Source organism: Phascolarctos cinereus, unplaced genomic scaffold, assembly GCF_003287225.1.
Source record: "Phascolarctos cinereus isolate Bilbo 61053 unplaced genomic scaffold, phaCin_HiC Scaffold_5;HRSCAF=322, whole genome shotgun sequence".
NCBI lineage: Eukaryota > Metazoa > Chordata > Mammalia > Diprotodontia > Phascolarctidae > Phascolarctos > Phascolarctos cinereus.
This window is the reverse complement of record NW_027555958.1, coordinates 468057643-468076582: the sequence shown is the minus strand read 5'-3', so window position 1 is coordinate 468076582 and position 18940 is coordinate 468057643. Positions and strand designations below refer to the sequence as shown.

The window sequence follows — 18940 nt, the reverse complement described above, 5'->3', positions numbered from 1 at the left end:
TGGAAGGGCCTTCCAAATCCACACTTCATCAGAAGCACTGGGTTATAAAGCTGTTCCTTGGAGGTGAAAAAGGAGAACCTACAAGTTTAGCCATTGCTCAATCCAGAACACCAGTGTTCTCCTTCTGCTGAAGGCTTTAGTGTGGTGGAGCTTTGGGACAACTTCACAGAACCATGTTCTTAAGGCTTGTAAACAAAGTGTGCATGTAGGGAGCCTATTATACTGAAAGAATTACCAAAATTAAAAAAGAAAGGAAAAAAAACTTCTGGATTCCAGGTGAAGACCTGCTTCAGAGGTCAGGTGACCCAGACAGGAGAGGCAGGAAAGCGGCAAGACACCCATGTTTTGGTGAAGAGGAAGTGGGTGTCAAGGTCAGACCCACCCCCTCATCTCTTCCTCTTTGTGGGACTCTGCCATCCTCCTCTCCAGAATCATTCTCTCCCAGGAAGGGCTGGTGGGATGGGCCATTTGGAAGTAGTAATGGAAATTAAAAAAAGAAAAAGATGAGAGAGAAAAGGAATAAATGAATGCATAAAATCGACTGTCTGCAAAACTGACAGCACATGCAGTTACGTATACACTATTAAATGAAGTACATCGTATTTTGAAATAATAGGAAATGTGGGATTACCAACTATTATCACTTACCATATTTACATGACTCTGTCTTTCACATTTTCCGTCCCTCCCCCTCCATTTTAAAGTGGGATTTACCACCTAAAATGATTTCCGCCCTCTGCCATCACACTGGGGAAGCTCTGTGAGGCAGGGCTATGTAACCGGACACACAAAACTGATCAAATGTCTCCAGTTCCTGTAGCCCCTTTCAGAAGTCTCTGAGGTAATGGTTGTAGGGAATGAAATCAACCTTTAGCCCTATTCTCCTCCAGTGTGGGTCATCTGAATAAGTTATTATTCTATGACAGGCTCATTAGCTTTCCCAACAGTATACTTTTATAGAACAGTTCTTTTCTGAACTGCTTCAGCATGAACTCCAGGAAATAGCTGAGCTTTTATTTTCATTTGAAAAAAAAAACTTTTTCCTTTAAAAAATCCTTAATTCCTGAAAGGTATTTTAAAATTCCACTAGGACCAAAATGAACTAAAAACAGATTTTATTTTTTCAAGGTTTATAACAATGAAATGTGGCTGGTGCTCCACGTAACCATGAGGCACTGTGAAATGAAGGTAGTCAGATATAATTTCTCAATAACCCCCCACTTCCCCCTGCAATGGAATCAGCTGTAGGATTTTGGATAAGCAAATGGACTTTCAGGAAATAGCTCTTCGAATTGACATGGAAACAGTACAGTGGAAAAATCATTTCCTTGTGAAGTCTGAGGACACCTCAAATCCCACCTTGGCCACTTACTACCTGGGTGACCTCCCAGGCCCTCTGTTTCCCAATCTGTAAAAAAGAGAGGATTAGAGACACAGCCTCCAAGGTCAATCCCAAGCCTAAATCTATGTGACCTCTACAAGGCCAAAGTCAACCTCCCCACTGTAAATGATTTCGTCACACACTGCAAACATTGCTCAATTTCTTGTTCAATAAACACTGCCCCCTCCTCCCTCCCCTGAACGCTGTAAACAGGAGTCATTTCGACTCCATTTTGGCTACTGTTTCCTTTTACAATCTCAAGTGTGGCATGTTCCCAGTTCTGATCTGGTCTCAGCACAGAGTTTAGAGCAGGGCTGATTACTTACTTCAAATGGATATTAATTTGAATTTTTAAAAAATCAGAGCTGCCATTTAAAAGAGGTCAACTTTTTTTCCAACCTTCAGGGGCTCCATCCCTCACCCTATTTCCTGTGTCTCATCTCAAAAGGTCTCCCCCACACCGTTCATGCTAACACACACCTATCTCACGTGTATGGACTGGGGAAATCCCAAACTCAATGTTTGCAAAACCAAAGACACAAATTTCTATACATCAACCAGTCCTTAATGTAATTTACCCTTGCAAGATCCTCTATTTCAGAACTGAAGTTTGTTTCTCCTTCCATCATTTCTTCCTCTTCTAATGTCCGTTCATCATCAAAATCATGAACCAGCATGTCAGCTGATGGATCAAATTCATGGTCATCTGATGTTGCTGAACCTCCTGGCGAAGAATATTTTAAAAGTTCTTGGTAAATTAAATCAAGGTACATGTGAGTGACAACATTAAAAAGGAGGGGCTGGGTCTAAGGCAAAGGTGGACATACCAAAAGAAGAGTCTCTGTTGGGGTACTGTGGGATGGGACAGTGAAAAAGGCAATTCATTCTTGGCTTGGCCTTGTCCCCACCCCTGGTGTGACCTTGAGCACAGTAGTGTTCCCATGTGTAACAGCAGGGAAGCGGACCCCAGCTCTGCAGGCGGTCTTCACCAGGCAGGCAGACAGGAGGTCTGAGCAGCTATGAATGGATGGGTTTCTCAGGGTCATGCCACACAGGGCAAGCAGCAAAGTGATTTTAACATCAACCAAAATTACTAAATTACAACTTTAGTATGTATCCTAGATACAGTCTCAAGAAAAGGTGGGATGTGAGTTGTATGTAGCTTTATGGAATAAGAATGTTATTTTTGAAGAAGGTGAGGATTAAACTATTTCTGATGTTTATGCTAAGATCATAATCTGAACTGGTTTTATTAACCTCAGATATTCCCAGCATGGGACTATAGGGGCTAGCAGAAGTTCTGAATCTGGAGGTGTCACTGGCCACTGAAGAAGAAAGAGGGACAAAATAGCTAGAAACACTACCACCGCTCTCTTTCATCATCACCTCCATCATCTCCACTTCTCTTTTCAGTCACTGCCTCTACTCAATCTTAAAATCATGAAATTCTTCACTATCAAAGGCACCTAAAAATAGTGTGGTCACCGAATGAGACTGCAGCTGCTGTTATTAGCACTGGTGCATCCAGGCACAGGTCATGGCCAAACCCTGGGAAAGCGGCACACACTCGTTCTCCCTGACTCTCCCTAATCCAGCAATGCTTAGCACAATGTCATGAATAAACAACCTATAGGAAAGATGACCGGTCACTGAAAAGAGGAGCAGCTTAGGTCAAGATCTAGCTGAGACAGGAGAGCAATGATGCTGGCCTTCCAGGGGCATCATCTACGCGTGCCCAGCTCACCATATTTGTTAGGATGCCGGGGACCTCCTACCCCGCCTCTTCTCTTGGACTGTCTCTCATCATTCCCAGGGGGCCTACAGCTTTCTGCTTTACCCTACCTTTAGTAGCTCCAGAGTTGTCTGCCTCTCCCTCCTTAGTCCCAGATAATCCTGACCGTCAGTCTCCCTGCTGCCTGGACCAGCGTTCAGATCCCAAATTTTAACCTTTTCGTTTCTGGTTTTCCTACCCTGGGGGCACTACAGTCTTGATCGGTGAAGGTTTTATCTAGCTCACCATCTCAGGCAGGCCCCAGATGTCCTCCAAGTCAAGTCTGAAGACGGCTGCCCATTTTCTCCCTTTCACCGTCCTTCTCTGCCCTGGGTGGATCACCTCCCGTATCAGAACTCCTCAAGGGCAGGGACTGCCTTTTCTTGGTGTTCTCAGCACAGCACTTGGCACATGGTAAATGCTTAATAAAGGTTTTTGCATTTATTCCCATAGGAAACTCCGGTCAGTCAGGAAACAGGGTGCTCTAATGAATCAGGTTTCCCAGGTAAGACTGTTGCCATAATACACTATTATTTTGTTTCTAACATGTAGAACTGCTAGGAATGAAGACTTTGTGCCTTTCTGTAGACTCTGGAGATGTCTTCGAAACCTTTAGTACACAATGAGCCATTTACTTCTGAAACCAAGTTTCAGATAAAACTTATTTATGCCCTATAGCTTTTGCTGGTATATTTGAATTTTCCTGATAATGGGTTGGCTGCTATGTTCCCATACTGAATCATCTGAAAATAATAATTATTATTAAATGGCATTGTCTTTGCTAGACAGGATCATTTGAAAACTAGTTAGTATTGGGGCTGACCCAGTGTTTACATGCTACAAGGCATAAAAGAGCCCTGGACTGAACAGAGCCCATCATGTGAATTCCACTCCTTTCTCCATCCAGCCAACAATTTCCATCAACTATTTATATATTATGGTTGCAATGACTATAAAAGACCTCTCTGCCTGAAACATGGTATTTTAGAGATGATCTGGCTTGAGATCTTTCTGTGCTGACAATATTCTGAATCAACTCTAAACATTCAAATTTGACATATAAAGCATCAAGGTGAGGACTACAGAAATCCAAATTACCATTCATCAACCTGCTTTCCTTCAGCTATGTGGGGTTCAAGCATCATGGAACTGAGGGAATAATTTATTAACCTTTGGTTTGCCCTGTTTAATGTACCCGTATATTATGTACCTACTATATTCATCAGCTGAAAATGATGTACTCAGCTAACAAAAGGCTGATGGACTAAAAGGAGCTCATCACTGAGTATTTGGAATGGAGCGATAATGGATTTTAATTCAATATTATTAGTTTAAATGAAAAGAAGGGATCTACTTGGAATGATTTCAAAGCTACAACACCACAATAATACACCCCTTCTAGAAACCTGAACCCTAGCTACAAGTGACGAAGTATCTGAAAATGTCTGTGAGGTGCTAAGCTGGCACAAAATGTATTCCCTTGGCAATCTTAGAATGGTTGGGTGCTTATCTAGGCAACCATTTAGAAAAGAAGGTAGCAGAGGAGAAGCAATACTGACCCTAGGGAGGAGTAACAGATCACAAGGAGACAGAGGAACTGTTAAAAACAGACAAAAGAACTAGAAAGTCACAGGCATTCGGTGCACTGGCAAACACTCCAGGAGGCAGTACTACAATGTCCTGTGGTTCAATACTTCAGTCATATCATGACCTGTGCTTCAGGCTACTCTGCTTAATAAGGCAGGAAATAAATAATACATATGGAAAGAATTTCATCCCAAAGTATAAAAATGAAAATCTTCTGGTATTTCAATGGATAAAAACTTCAGTTGCCTAGACAATGTGTTCATATGGGATACTTCATCTCCCAATAGTGACACTGCACCAGTGAAGTGTTATTTATATTGTTTATTAATATTTCAAAACTTTATTAGAACATCCTAATCTTAAGACATAATTGACAAAAGCAGTTATATAAAATAATCTTAGTTTGAAGTTTAATTCCCTACAAATTCGAGAAAACAGCTTCAATATAGTAAAACAAAATACTTCTTTGATTTTTGACACCAAAAGCCAGAGCAGGGGGTCTGCAAACGATTGTGTGATTTTGCAGGGCCAACAAGCTAAAAATTATTTTTTTATACTTTACAATGTATTTATTTACACTTTAAATTTCTTTAACAGTATAAACCACCGTTCTTAGTCTGGACTGGTGGACTTGGCTCAAGGCCATTGCAGATCCTTGGTCTAGAGGAAAAGGTAGAGAACGGGGGCTTCACAACAACCCCACATGGGGTCTGGACCCACAGCTTAAGAAGGCTGCAGGGGTCACACGACAAGTTGAAGAAGCCCTAAGGTAAACAGTGATGCAAACTGCTTCACTCTTACTTTTAAGGTTGGCTGGAGAAACAAGTACAATGTTACCAGTACAAAGGCTAAAACCATGATGCTATATTCCAATGCCATCTTGTCAGGAATTTCAAAGACAGACTACAGGAGTGAAAGTGAAACAGTCTAATAAATGGATTCACTCCATCCTGTCCCGGCACTCCTGTCAGTCTCATGATGGACCCTGCAAGCAGTGGGGGGGGGGGGGGGGGGGGGCGGCAGGCAGCGCCAGTCACAGCAGGAGGCCAGACCAAGCAAGCTTAGAATGTCTGACGTCCCTTCAGCGGGGCCTGCGACTGCCCACAATAGGCTTATACTTGAGATATTATCAGCATTAACATCGCTGACCCCTAGGGTATCCAGATCAACTCTGTAATGACTTTAACAGAAGATGGGCTCCCAACAGATTTTCTAATCACTGGAATGCCAGAAATGCCAATCATCATAGCTGAAAGACCCTACATGCTGTTATTCATTTTGCTTTCTCATCACCTCATAACACGACTGACCTTTGTTCTATTTATTATAAAAAGCACAGAGTAGGTGGGCAATAAAAAAAAAGCCCATTTTATCCTTCTCAGCCCAAAGGCAGGCAGGCAGGTTTTAAGGAATTGCCTTATTCCTTGGGTCTGTCAAATACTGACTTAGAAACTCTACCGATCCCGTCTGTCCTGTTTCTTACTTGTCCTAATACAAGCATCAGCTGGGGGATGAAGGATGTCCCACAGCTGTTTCATATGACTGGTAAGGAAGGCCCTCCAGGTCCCTCTCTGAGCAGCAGAAAGGGCCTACACAATATAAGAGAATGACTTTTTAATTAGAGTAAGACAAGAGGACATGTGGCCTCTTCTTATAATTACAGGCAGTTCCCAAGTAACCAACAGGCACCATGTTCCAAGTGTGTTCCTGAGTTGTTAGATCAGAACACATGTTCTCATTGAAACAATGTTAAAAATGATGGCTAGGTTACCAGCAGATGAGGATGGGATGATGATGACAGCTAACATTTGCACTTGGGAGTTTGCAAAGCCCTTGCATACCAGCACAACACTGTACTTACATTAGAAGTAACAACTCACATTTATAAAGTGTTTTCAAGTCTTTTCAGAGCACTGTCCTCACAAATACCCAGTGGTGGTACCGAATAAGCCCCATTTTCCAGACTAAGGACCTGAGGTTCCAATAAGTGACTTGTCCCCCAAGTCACTGGTAACACGTTCATGGCTTTAGGTAGGTTTGGTTAGGAAAAGGGGATGGGGGAGGGCAGAGAAGCAGAGTCAAGATCTCTGGGATCCTACTTCACAGGGTTGTTGTGAGGTTTAAATAACATAATTCAGGAAAACTGCTTTGCAAACTTTCAAATGCTGTATATGTCAGTTATTACTACTACTATTACAATTATTATAATTCTACGGTGAAAATCACTGTACAACAGACTATATTATCAGCATGCCATTGACTCAGCTTTAATAAAATATGCAGGACTAGACTTCTCTCTACCCAGAGACACACTCAATACCGATCTGTGAACATTCCCCAGAATGCGAAGGACCCAGAGGTGACCGAAGTGGGCAAAAAGTGCAAAAAGTAGGCATCCTGGCAGCGTGCCTCAATTCAAGCTTGCTTCTGGGACTTCACCCACTGCTCCTCATTGCTACCCTCTGCCATCCAACATAACAAAGCTAATCCATTTTAAAAATAAAAGTTTCACTTAGATCTTTTCTCCCCCATCCCTGTCCTATCTAAATGACTTCATCTTCACCACAGATTACTAGTAACATGAACATTTAGCTTAGCAAAAGGAGCCCACACTCTGGCCATGTGTGACAACACAGGCCTTACTCGGTCGCCCAAGGCTACAGTCTCTCTGCAATCTAGTCTCTTCTCCAAATGACAGTCCTTTCAATGCCTATCGCGTCCTCCTGAGACCCCTAGTTTCAAATCGGTCCTCACATGGTGTGATATCCTAAGGCCCCTTCTCATCTGGTCCCTCTTCAGGTGACAGAGGGCTCTGAATAGACTTTTGCTCATTTTATATATATGTTCATCTATCCTCTCCCCCTTCATTTTATCTTAGTTGTATTCTCCTATTGGTAGGTGCTATCCTCAAAGGCCTGACTCTGGTTCTCTAGCAGGTAAAGGACCAGCGCTGGCCTTCCCCAATATTTCCAGCACAATCTTTAAGGGAAACCCTGCTCTCCCTCCAACACAGGCAGGCCAGGCCACACTAAAGTCAACTTCATGACAGCAGGAGACACAAAGATGTGCTGGGATGCTGTGTTCAAGCTGTGCTCACACTCCTCATACCACTGCTGGGAGCAGTTAGGGCCAGCCGCTGTGCTGGGGATGCACTCGTGTTCCTCAGACACAGCCGAGTCACCAGGGTCCCGGGGAGGCCCCCACCACCCCACCCAGTGCTGGAGCTGACACTTGGATGGCCTAGTTTTAAGGGTCCAGCATCAGCACCACCACTACCCAAACAAGCCATGAGAAAAGGACTTTGGGGGGATGTCACATGCAGAAAACTGCACGTACTGATTAGAGCAGTAGTCAAGAGCAGGACAGAGAAGCAAACAGAAGCATCCTGAATTTTCTTTCTTCATGGACCCCCCCCATTCTACTTTTTCCTTAGGGAATGTGGAGAGATGAGCGGTAGAACACCTTTCTGTATGTCCCCAAATTTTTGCTTCCTAAACCTCTAATTTTACAGGTGGAGCTAAGCTAAGTGTAGGAATTCTTTATGCAGCCTAGAAGCTAGGAGGGGGAGAAGGGCTCTCAGTCTACTGTAGCTGGGGATGCAAGGGGGTCTCAGGAACAATCCAAGTGGCACCCAGTGACTTATGAAAGACTTGATGCTGCCACAATGCACCAATCTCAGACTTCTTGGATTATGAGACTTTCCTTTCCTCCTACCTTGGGTTAAAAATGCGTCTCTCTTCTGGGACGAAAATTTCTCTGACATTACATGTCTTACAGCTCCAGCTTCACCTATTTTATATTTTTAGTATTTTAAGTGTCAGAAATCTGGACTGTTTAGCAAAAACTCTCAAGCACAGCTGTAACTCCATGGAGAGATGTAAAGAGTGCCCAAAAGCAGTCAGGGGATGAATCGCTGGAAGCCTCACCTTACCTCTCACACTAAGGCTAATATGCTAGGACTTGTTTCTATATATTAACAAGAGAAAAAAGATGTGCAAAGCAAGAGAAGAAGCAATTCAGAGGATAATCACATTCCTCCAGGTTTCAGTTAAATGTTGTGCAGGATATTGAGAAAGTTAAACAAGCAGGATAAAAAATATTTACCTGGGCTTGAAGACTCAACAGAAGGCTAAGGGAAAAAAAGGGAAAAAAAAATTAGCATTTTTCTAGAGACACATATGTGTATATATATGTTTTTACAAATACAAATATTATAGGATCTAGTCTCTATGATAAAATTACAAGCTGTTACATGAGTATTACATTTCTTTCCAAAGCTCTGAATAGGTTAGGAAACACTAAAACCTCTTATATAATTGTATCCTAGCTGCTATGTTTAGCCAAGCTAAGGGAAAATGCACCATTTTGAGGAATTTTTAAAAAATACCTGAGTCCAGGAACTAAGACCAAAATGTAATATGGTTTCAGGTTATTCAAGAAGCAAAGACAGACCCCTCTAATTACACAGGTGCGCCAGAAGATACTAAAATCTAAAACCATACTGTTGCTTATGAATTTGGGGGGAAAGCAGAGGTAGGTCAATTTCTGGCTCCTCAGATGGGGGACGAAAGTACTCAATGTCAAATGTTTTATTTTAAACAACAGTGAACTGGTAGAAAGTATAGAGAAAAATGCAAAATTGGTCACAGAATAAATAAGTCACCACACTCCTCATTAGGTTTACTAGTCTTGGTTTCTATGCCCATTAAGTGAACTATAATCTAAATTTACATCCTCTTTCCTAGCATACTTGTAACAATTCCGAAAGAGTAGACGTTTTAGATATGAAGTTGGACAGCAACACATAGAGTAGCTAATGCCACTCTCCAGCCCCAATCTTTCTACCTAGGTTTTAATCTGTATTTGAGGTTGAAACGAAACCTCTTTTAGCAGGCGCCTATTTAGATGATTATGTTTACTGTTTTGCATGTTACCAGCTTTTGTTTAGGAAAAATGAATATGAAATGTTAATAGTAGAACCACCCCTTCAACTTATATTATGATTTCTGTATTAATTTTTCAAATTAGAAGCTGCATTTTTTCACAAGAATTTGCTTGGGGAAAGAGCCAAGGATGGCCAAGAGAGGGATGAAGGATTTCAGTCTTCAAGGGCCCTTAGGAGGTGCCCCTCACCCAATCTTACCAATAAGGAAACAAACACACAGAGGCCAGTGCCTTGCCCAAGACTACCCAGCTGGGGCAGTATCTGAGGCTTCTGACTAGGAAGAGCCCAAGTCTTCCAGGGTTTCTCCCATGGTGTCACATCACCAATCTCTGAAGAGGTGGGCACTGGCCCCAAAACAGAGAGGTGACCTACAACCTCTTCACAGGCAAGGCTGGTCCGGCAAACCAAGCTGCCCGGGGCAACAACAGCCATCTGCAAACTCTAGGTAGTTCCTCAAAGTTCCCTTCTCCTTCCCACCAAAATACACATAAAGGGATCTGGCTTTTGATGCCTCTAGCCAGCAATTCAAATGACAGGCAGGTACCTATGGGCGCTTGTACGTATGAGCTCACCCCACCCCACAACCTTGGGAGGAAGGGACTCACTGCTACCCCCATTTAGAGATGAAGAAAGTGAATTTGAGAAAAAGTAAGTCACAGACTCACATTTCTGTGAGGCAGGATTTGAATTCAGGTCTCCTGGCTGTAAGGCCTACCACTGCTCTACCAGGACACCTAGCTGTCTCTAAGCCATGCAATTGTTCTCACTGGGAAGGAGGCTTCTCTTCAAAAACAGTGAAGATCTGTACCTGAGGTACACGGAGGTAGTAGAGAAAATTACTGACTGAAATAATTACAAAAGGATATCCAGATGCTTTTAGATGTTTTCAGGAGAGCCCTATATTTCTAGCTGAAAATAGATTTAACCATCACACCAATTATTGTCACACTGCCAATCAATATTTTAAAGAATAAATCAACGTGTACACACATTTAGACTCTGCCTGCTTATCTCTCTCCGATTTCAGGTCTGTTAGCCACCAAAAGAAGCCAATTATGGGTGTTTTCTCTCTTTTTAGCAACTTTCCAAGCAGTTCAAGCTTAATTAGTAAGAAAACTGGTGTTCTGGATAAAGCAGAAACTTGAAAGGAATACTTCTGAAATAATCAATGACAGCCCCTCCCCTCCCCCCATCACAATTTTCCTACAATAGCCCTTTTGTAGAAGAGAAACACATAACAATCTTACAGAAACAGGTCTGCAGACGTTAAATATGGAATAAAGCATAGGTATCAATTTTTTTTGGGGGGGGCAGGAACAGACTGTTGAACAGGGTTTGTAAAATGGCTAGAACAGTATACAAGTATAAATAAACTCCAACAAATTCTATGGCATTTGCAAATTCATTATGGGATGGATGGGGCCGCCCTGAGGCTCAATTTTCTTATCTGAGAGTTGGGGCTATCTCTCAGTTCCCTACCTTTTGGGGCTGGAGTCAGCTGAGTGAGATAATGGCAGCAAAAAGTGGATATGATAGGTGCTTAATCAGCCTGGCATTACTAGCTTTGCCGAGAGCCAACAGAACAAAGGGGGGGACAAATATCTTCTTTGCTCTGAAGCTCTGGTTTGGGGAACCAATGGGGTCATGAAAAGGAGACTTGGGGCCCGGGGCAATGGGTTACCTATGCGACATTGAAATCATCCTCCCTGGGCTTCAGTTTCCATAGCTGTAAAATGAGGCTGTTGGATGGGATGGTCTCCCAGGGTCCTCTTTCCAGTTTCAGACCGAGGATCCTGTGACATGGGGCAAAGCTCCTCGCTGAGAAAAGGTCTCCCTCTCCTTTCTCTGTTAAATGTGGGCTTCTCGGACTAAATAAAACAGCCACCTAGGTCTCCTCCAGTTCTTCCACAGGGGCTCTAGGTAGCTTTCTTTCTAAAAAATGCTTTTGCCTGGAATTTCCCCTTATGCGTTCTTTTTGACCAAGTGCCCATGAAGGAAATTTGTTAACAAAATCACAACCCTTTGAGTTCTGAAAAACACAAATGCCTTCTACACATGGTACTACTTTTGGCACTCTGAGATCTCCTCTAGTACTCTCTTCCAATGGTTCAAATCACAATCCACTCATGTCCTTTCACCTTGGGTCTCCTGGCTGTCTCCTTCAATAAACCCTTCAAAGGGAGTCCCTAAAAGGAAAGTACTATCGCCTACAGCAGCCAAGCCTACTTTTCTTTCTTATATTTCATTCTGGGCCCAAGCACCTAGTCTGCCCACCCTCCTTAGTGCCTGTCCAAGCTAGATGTACTGACGGACCCATGCATGGAAAGAACCCAGCAATCCTCCTCCCCTTGGGTTTCCTGAGGCAGAGCAGAGTCAGGCTGAACACCCAAGCCATTGGACCAGGCTTTCCTCAAGTTCTTCTAGGGGTCATGTGAGCAGTAGAGTCTAGATCTGTATAATGAGCATCTTATAGCAATGATCCATTTAATAGGCTGCTATAACATGAAATAAAATTTAATTGTCAGATGGGTGAATTAATAGATTTATGAATCCTATGTATCATTTAATTTGAAATTACCAGGTTTACCAAATTCAATTTGAATGGTCTCTTGATTAATTTAAAACCAGAAATAGTTTTAAGATCTGAACTTCACAGAGGTAATGCTTTAAACAGAAGACAAAAAAATTCTCATATAAAATAGAATTTGGAGTGAATACTATAATAGCCTTGAGACTGAAATTTCTTTTTTTCTTTAAGTTTAAAATTTGAGGCCAAGTGCCATACTATTCAGCATTTCTGAAGGTTAATGATGTCACATTAGGTACTGGTACCTGTCTGTACTCTCAATGCAAAACCTATGCCTGCCTGCCACCAATAATTTCAGCTGCAGACATTTAAAATGAGGGGAAAAAAAGATTTCATCAACAGTGTTATGTAATTACACGTGAATTCTGGCAATAAAGTATTCTTTTCCTCTTGGTTGAAAAATAATGACAGAAAAGGAAGTGTACTTGTTTGAGGGGTTAAAAACCTTCCTCATAACAAGAAGACCTGGGTCCAAGTCCCAGTAAAGCCTATATGACCCTAAGCAAGTCACTTATCCTTTAGGCTCTAGGCCTTAAGAATAAGTCGAAGACATGGCTAATATGGAAATGTTTTGCATGACTTCAGATATATAATCAATATCATATTGCTTGCCTTCCCAATGGCTGGGAAAGAATTTGGAACTCAAAATTTTACAAAATGAAAGCTAAAATTTCTTTACATGTAATTGGGCAACATTTAATGAAACAAAAATATATATCTAAAAAAAGAATTAAGTTGCAGAGAAGGTGCCAGCTTGCATTAAGAGAGGCAGTTTCTCAATAGGAGCTACTTTGGGCTGGTGGGGCCATTCCCACCAAGGAAACAGCTCTAGTCCCTATTTCTATTGTGCAGCCTGGTAGTGTTTTTTATGACTGCTATTAAATATCTCCCCACTGGGGAGGGCCCCTCAGGCAGAACGATTTTGTTGGTGTAGGTGTTTCCTTACTAAGATTTTAACCCCCTTGGCACAGGGTTGCTCTAGCTAAAACGATTCACACCCCTGGTGAGGAGCTCTCCCCACTTCGCAAGGCTGCTTAAGACTTTAGACTCCATGCAGGCCATAACTCGGAACAAAGCCTTGACAGCTAACTAGGACCTGCCAGATCTCAGACTTTTCTAATGCCTTAGGGGAAATGCTTCCACTGACAGAAAGACATAACTATCATTAAATTAATAAATTAACTAGTTATTGCTTTTGTGGATGATAAACACAAAATAAGAACAAAAGCCCAAACAGAGGCACTCAGCGGTCTGGACTCTCTCCCTAAGCCCCCAATCTATCCACTTTGTACACATCCCTACTTCTGATTATGTTGTCATCATCTGGTCAGCTACCCTAAAAACTCTGGAATTAGCTTGGGCTCCTCTCACTCCCATTCACTGAAATAGTTAGGATCTCATTCAGTCTCATTACCAGCAGCCTAACCTAGGCTCTAACCACAACTTCGCATGAGAACTAATGCAAGAGCTCCATTTCCCCCACTATTCCTCCAGATACTGGATACTGGGACTCACCATAGAGTTAATTTCTAAGTGTTGTTAAGTAGATCTCCCCAACAGCTCTCCCATCCTTACCCTTCTCTCCCCTTGCCCGGCCACTGCCATACTTTAGGCCCTCATTATTTCTTGCCTGGACTATGACCACAGCCTCCTAAGTCTTCACACCAAAGCAGGGGGATGAGGGAACTAACACCCCTTCCATAAAGTCAGTCTTGCAGAAACGCCAGAGCAGCAGTATCAAACTCAAACAGATACGAGGCCTCTCAGCTGTACAAAAGGAGCCCTGTGAAGGCATTACTGATCCCATCGTGATATTATCTCTGTTTCATAGTATATTTTTTTTTGGGGGGGGGTTGTTGTTAAATAATCTGGTTCAGCCTGAATCAGCTTTATGTTTGACACTTCCGACTTGGGGCCCAGAGAGCTGAAGCCCAGGGTCACACCCCTAGTCTCTGCATTTATTCACTAGGCCTAGCATTCCACTCCTCCTCCTCCTCCACTGGCTCTAAGCCTTAATGGCCCTTCCCTTCCCCTTCCAGGTCAGGTCCAAAAGAAAGCCCATCTCCAGGGAATTTGTGAGACCCTCACTATCACAATCATTTCCATGCACTTAGAGATGGGCCCATTTCTGGTTCTTGAACTTCTCCACCTCACTCCCAAGTGGTCAAGTCCCAGCACCCAGACTTGGTGGTGCCCTGTTCTTTATTAGGCACGGTGAAGGATTTCTACAACCAGAAAGCCCAACACTTCAGGGTCCAGCACCAAAGCTACTGTTTGTTACCTAACCTTTGTTACAATTACTGAACTTAATTCTACATATGAACTAAATTAAATGGACTGTAAAACTCAGATTTGCACTGACTTTACAACTAAAAGAAAATATTTATGATAGAAAATATTGCTTTTGAAAAAAAAAAGGTCCTAGTTACAACTCTTGACACCAATGCTTTTTTGGGAGAGGAAGCTCAAATTTACATTTTTCTCTACTTTTTTTTTTGGCATCACAGACCCCTTCGGCAGTCTGGTGAAGCCTCTTATTCTCACAATGTTTTTAAATGCATTACAAAACACAAAATAATATTATAAAGGAAATCAATCATCTTGAAAGTTAATCAGAATGTTTAAAAAAAGGTTCTAGACCTCAACTTAAGACTTAAACCTCTGCTCTAGAAACTAGCTCTTCCTCCATCTTTTCCTTCTGCAACTATCAAACAAATGCATAATGTTGTTTAGAATTCATTGTTATTCGACCCTTTGTTCTAAGCTCCCTCAAAGATCAGGGTCTTAACTCCAAAGACTTCAGCAATTTGGCACCTGAGTGACTCCACAAGGCGCCCCGTACCGAGATCCGAAGGAAGAAGGGAAATCATTTAGCATTTGAGAGGGGTGCTTAACAAAAACAGACACAACGAACTTCTACGGCCAAAACTGTCTTCCAAGTACCTGAAACTCTATTTTAAACTGTCCAGCATTTTCTGAAATCACCCCAATTACTGAGAAATGAATGCCATTAACCAATAAAAAGTCGAGTAGGAACTTTGTCTTTCCTTTTCAACTCTCTCATCTGTTCTAGATTTTATGTAGGACACAGAACAAGTTTTTTTTTTTTAAATAGCACCATCAATAAGACCATCTACAAGTATCCGAAGGGTATAAAATAGGAAGAGCCTTACATAAAGACATTGGGAGGCCATTAGGTAAGCCCACGCCGGGTCCCATTCTCCCCGCCAGCCGCCCTCCCCTGAGCCCTCGATGGCAGCGAGGGGCCGGCCACTCGGTCACTTAATCTCGCAGCTTGGCCCCGGCGACCTCTGGGGACCTTCCACCTCCAAGCCTGCGTTTCTATGAAATGGGCCCATCCGCGGGAGAATTCACTGACCACGGACCAACGCCCCCGAAAAGTGCCCAAACTTCGTGTGCCCGGCCCCGAGACGCTTCGGACCGCCTGGGCCCCCCCCCCCCCAGCACCGTCGGCCCGCGCTCGGGGAGCCGCTGTCACGCCTGCGGCCAGCGCTGAGCCAGCCTTCAATGCTTCGCTCGCCCGCAGGAAGAAGAGCCGGGGGTCCCCGGGGGCCGCAGAGCGCCCCGCGGCGCGGCTCGGGCGCTTCCGCCCCCAGCCCCGGCCCGGCCCCCCGGGCAACTTTCCCCGGCCGGGCCCCCGCCCTCCGGCCGTCTGGCCGCCCGGCCGCCCGTCCCAACTAAGTTCCGGGGCGGCCGGAGCGGGGCAACAGGTGGGCGGCGGCCGCGGCGGGGCCCGGGCTGGGCTCCCCCCCTCCCCCCCGGGGTGGCTCCGGACGGGGGCGCCCGCTCCCTTACCTCCGCCATGTTGGCCGCACTGACGGGTCACATCTCCGCGGCGGCGGCGGCGGCGGGCGGGGGGGGCTGCGGCCGGAACCCGGATGTGAATCGGCCCGGGGCTCGGGGGGCCGGCCCAGCCAGGCGGCGGCTCGCGCTGCGACGACGCTGCTGCTGCCGCTGCCGCCCGGGCTGCCCCAGGCTGCTGCCGCGGCCCCGCTGAGCGCGCGCACGAGCCGCCCCCCCCTCCCGGGCGCGCGCGCTCCGGCCGTCCCCCCCTTCCCGGATGGGCGCGAGAGCGAGCCCACGGCGGGGGGGAGGGGAGGACAGGAGGCGGGGCGCGGGAGCGCGCGGGGCCCGGGCGGCTCCACCCCGAGAAGCCCAGGCCCAGAGGGCGCCAGCGCGAGAGTCTGCGGAGGGGGGCGCACATAAATGGGGCGCCGACGGGGTCTCCCCTCTCTGGCCCCCCGGGGCCCAGCCCGGCGCAGAGACCCCGGGGGGGGGAGGGTGTGGAGGAGAATGCCGTGCCCCTCCCCCCAGGCCCGGGGAGGATCAGAAGCTCGGTGCTCTGAGCCCACACGCCGGAGAGGCCTCTCCGGCTCCGGGGGCCGCAGTCTTACTGTCACCCCCGATCTATTAGTCAATAAAGTAACATCGCCCCTCCCCCCACAACTATCGCACCCAAGGAGAATCACAGCAGCACATTTCCTTGAATATTCTGGATTCAATGATTCCATTTCTGGACGGCCTCTGCCTCTAAACAATCACATTGCATCCCCCCCCCACCTCAAACGTCAATCCATCAGGGAGCTCATTCGGGCGGATGGATGACGCCACTCAGTAGGGCCCATCACAGCGGCCCCCCCCCACCGTCTCCTCTACAGTGGACCCCCCTCTTCGAGCTGCAGGGAAAGCAAAGGACTTGGTGCCCCAGTTGGTTTTATGCATCTTTTGATCCAAATGAAAAAAATTGTCACTTGATTGTCTAATCAAGTGACATCTTTACAAAAGACGCGAATACACGGAAAGAGGGTGGCTACGTGCACAAGGCAGAGAGGCCACTGCGCCCGCGGCCGCGGCCACATCACATAAGGACAAAATGGAGGACGGTGGGGGGTCCCGCACAGTATTCTAAGGCATAGGGCAAATGCAAACATCAGCAATAGTCCACCTGATGTTACACTTTCCAGATTTATTAAAATGATGCTTAAGATACAGTTGCCAGAGAATGCGGACTATGGTAAAACGCACAAAATGAAAAGAAAAAAAGGGTTTTGTGACTAAAATTCCACAAGAATCACTGCACACAATTTCAAATAATTATTTAGGACAGATTTAGAAATTATGTTAAATTTTTAGCACTAATCCTGCAAATCACTGGAAAATCCGTAGATGAGGATACAAGAAGACTTTTTTGGAGGTCTACTTCTGCAGTTAAAACGCCCTTTGCTAGCAACAACTTTCATTAAAAACAGCAAAACTGAGGAAATGATGTAAAAATGACACCTTGACCTAAATTAAATGGCAAACTTAAAACTCAACTAAAAAGAAACCAACACATTTTAGCAAACTGTTCTCACTTGAGATGTTAAAAATCAGAGCAAATATTTAAATATGCCCAAGAGTTACAACAACACACAGCAGGTATTGAAGTACGCACACAACAAAATATACCTATTTTGGTGAATACTCTCAACTGGTTTGCGATTGGAGAAATTACTTCTCCAAAGCACCGAGGAAACATAGTATTGTTACGATAAAGATAATATCGGTGCCTCTTTGGGACACATCATTTGTTACAAATCCGGTTCAGACTGTGTCGCTGCCCAGCTGAAATGTTTCTGAAACCTCAGTCTCATTTTAGCCCGCGTTCAGCATATCTAATTTCCCTCCAAAATGAATGAGCTTTAAATTGTATCATCTGTGGATATCCACTTAGAAATGACATTCTCCATGGCAAATAGCTAAAAATGTCTGGATTTTTTAAAAATGGAGGGCGGTGTAGACGCAGAACATATGTCAAACTGCCACACAGTGGCTTAGAAAACCACAGATTAACATTATCTACGCTGGAGTGCATTTTTGTTCATTTTACTCAAGATTTTCCAGACTTGTTTTAAGCTCCTTCTGGAGGCCCTCTAGCGTCAAGGCCCAAGAACTGCCTCCCGGTCACCAAGACTTGGCTGTGACACCGGCCCGGTCATTTAGGCTCTAGACGAATGCCCAGGAAAATCGAGAGAGGCCTTCCTTCGCCAGGAGAATGTTAACAATAGTTCCGCTTCGCATTCTGCGGATGCCCATCTGGGCAGGCTGACCGAGAAGCTGAACGCCCCACGAAGACTCCCGCCGTCTCCACCCCGAACCCCCGCAGTTCCACGTGGGGCTGGGGGGGCCGTCTAGCAACCCACCCCCATCTCTCGGGGGGCTCCGACCGCCTGGAGCTGACGCGCGTCTGCAGCCTCCCGGGAGAGGCCGGGAACCGCTCCCACCTGGGGGCTAGGTCTGGAGGATCGGGGGGGCACGGAGAGCCCCTTAACACGGGGTACCGCTGCTCGGCTGCCGCAGGCCTGTCCGCACCCTCGTTTCCCGCACACTATTTACCGATGCACCCCCTGAACGAGGTCATGCGCGTCCCGGCCCCACTCACACAATGCAAGGCACAAGCGGGACGTCCGCGCTAATCGAGGAACCCGCTGTCCCCCCCCCGACCCCCCCCAGCGGCCTACCAGCATCACTTCCGGCTTGTCGGGGTTGAACCTCAGCCAGTTGGTTCTTAACCACGCCCGAAATTCAGCCAGGCACTGGGAGAAGCGGGCCACCACACCATCTGCGGGGAGAGGAGACGGAGTGAGGAGGGTCTCGGGCCTGCGCCCC

The 18940-nt window shown here is 45.4% G+C and overlaps 1 protein-coding gene across 3 annotated transcripts in view; it reads right to left on the bottom strand.

The window, feature by feature from the left end:
* Positions 1 to 18940, bottom strand: part of MIER1 (MIER1 transcriptional regulator) — a 66351-nt gene that overhangs the window by 46535 nt on the left and 876 nt on the right. For 2 of the 3 annotated variants that reach the window (XM_020993017.2, XM_020993021.2), the window contains exons 2-4: positions 18793 to 18893; positions 8844 to 8868; positions 1960 to 2105 (exon numbers count right to left, since the gene is read on the bottom strand). In XM_020993017.2, coding sequence (XP_020848676.1) covers positions 1960 to 2105; positions 8844 to 8868; positions 18793 to 18893 — 272 coding nt within the window. Of the gene's footprint in view, positions 1 to 1959; positions 2106 to 8843; positions 8869 to 18555; positions 18633 to 18792; positions 18894 to 18940 lie in introns of those variants that run through there. The other variant, XM_020993020.2, reaches the window with a different exon arrangement.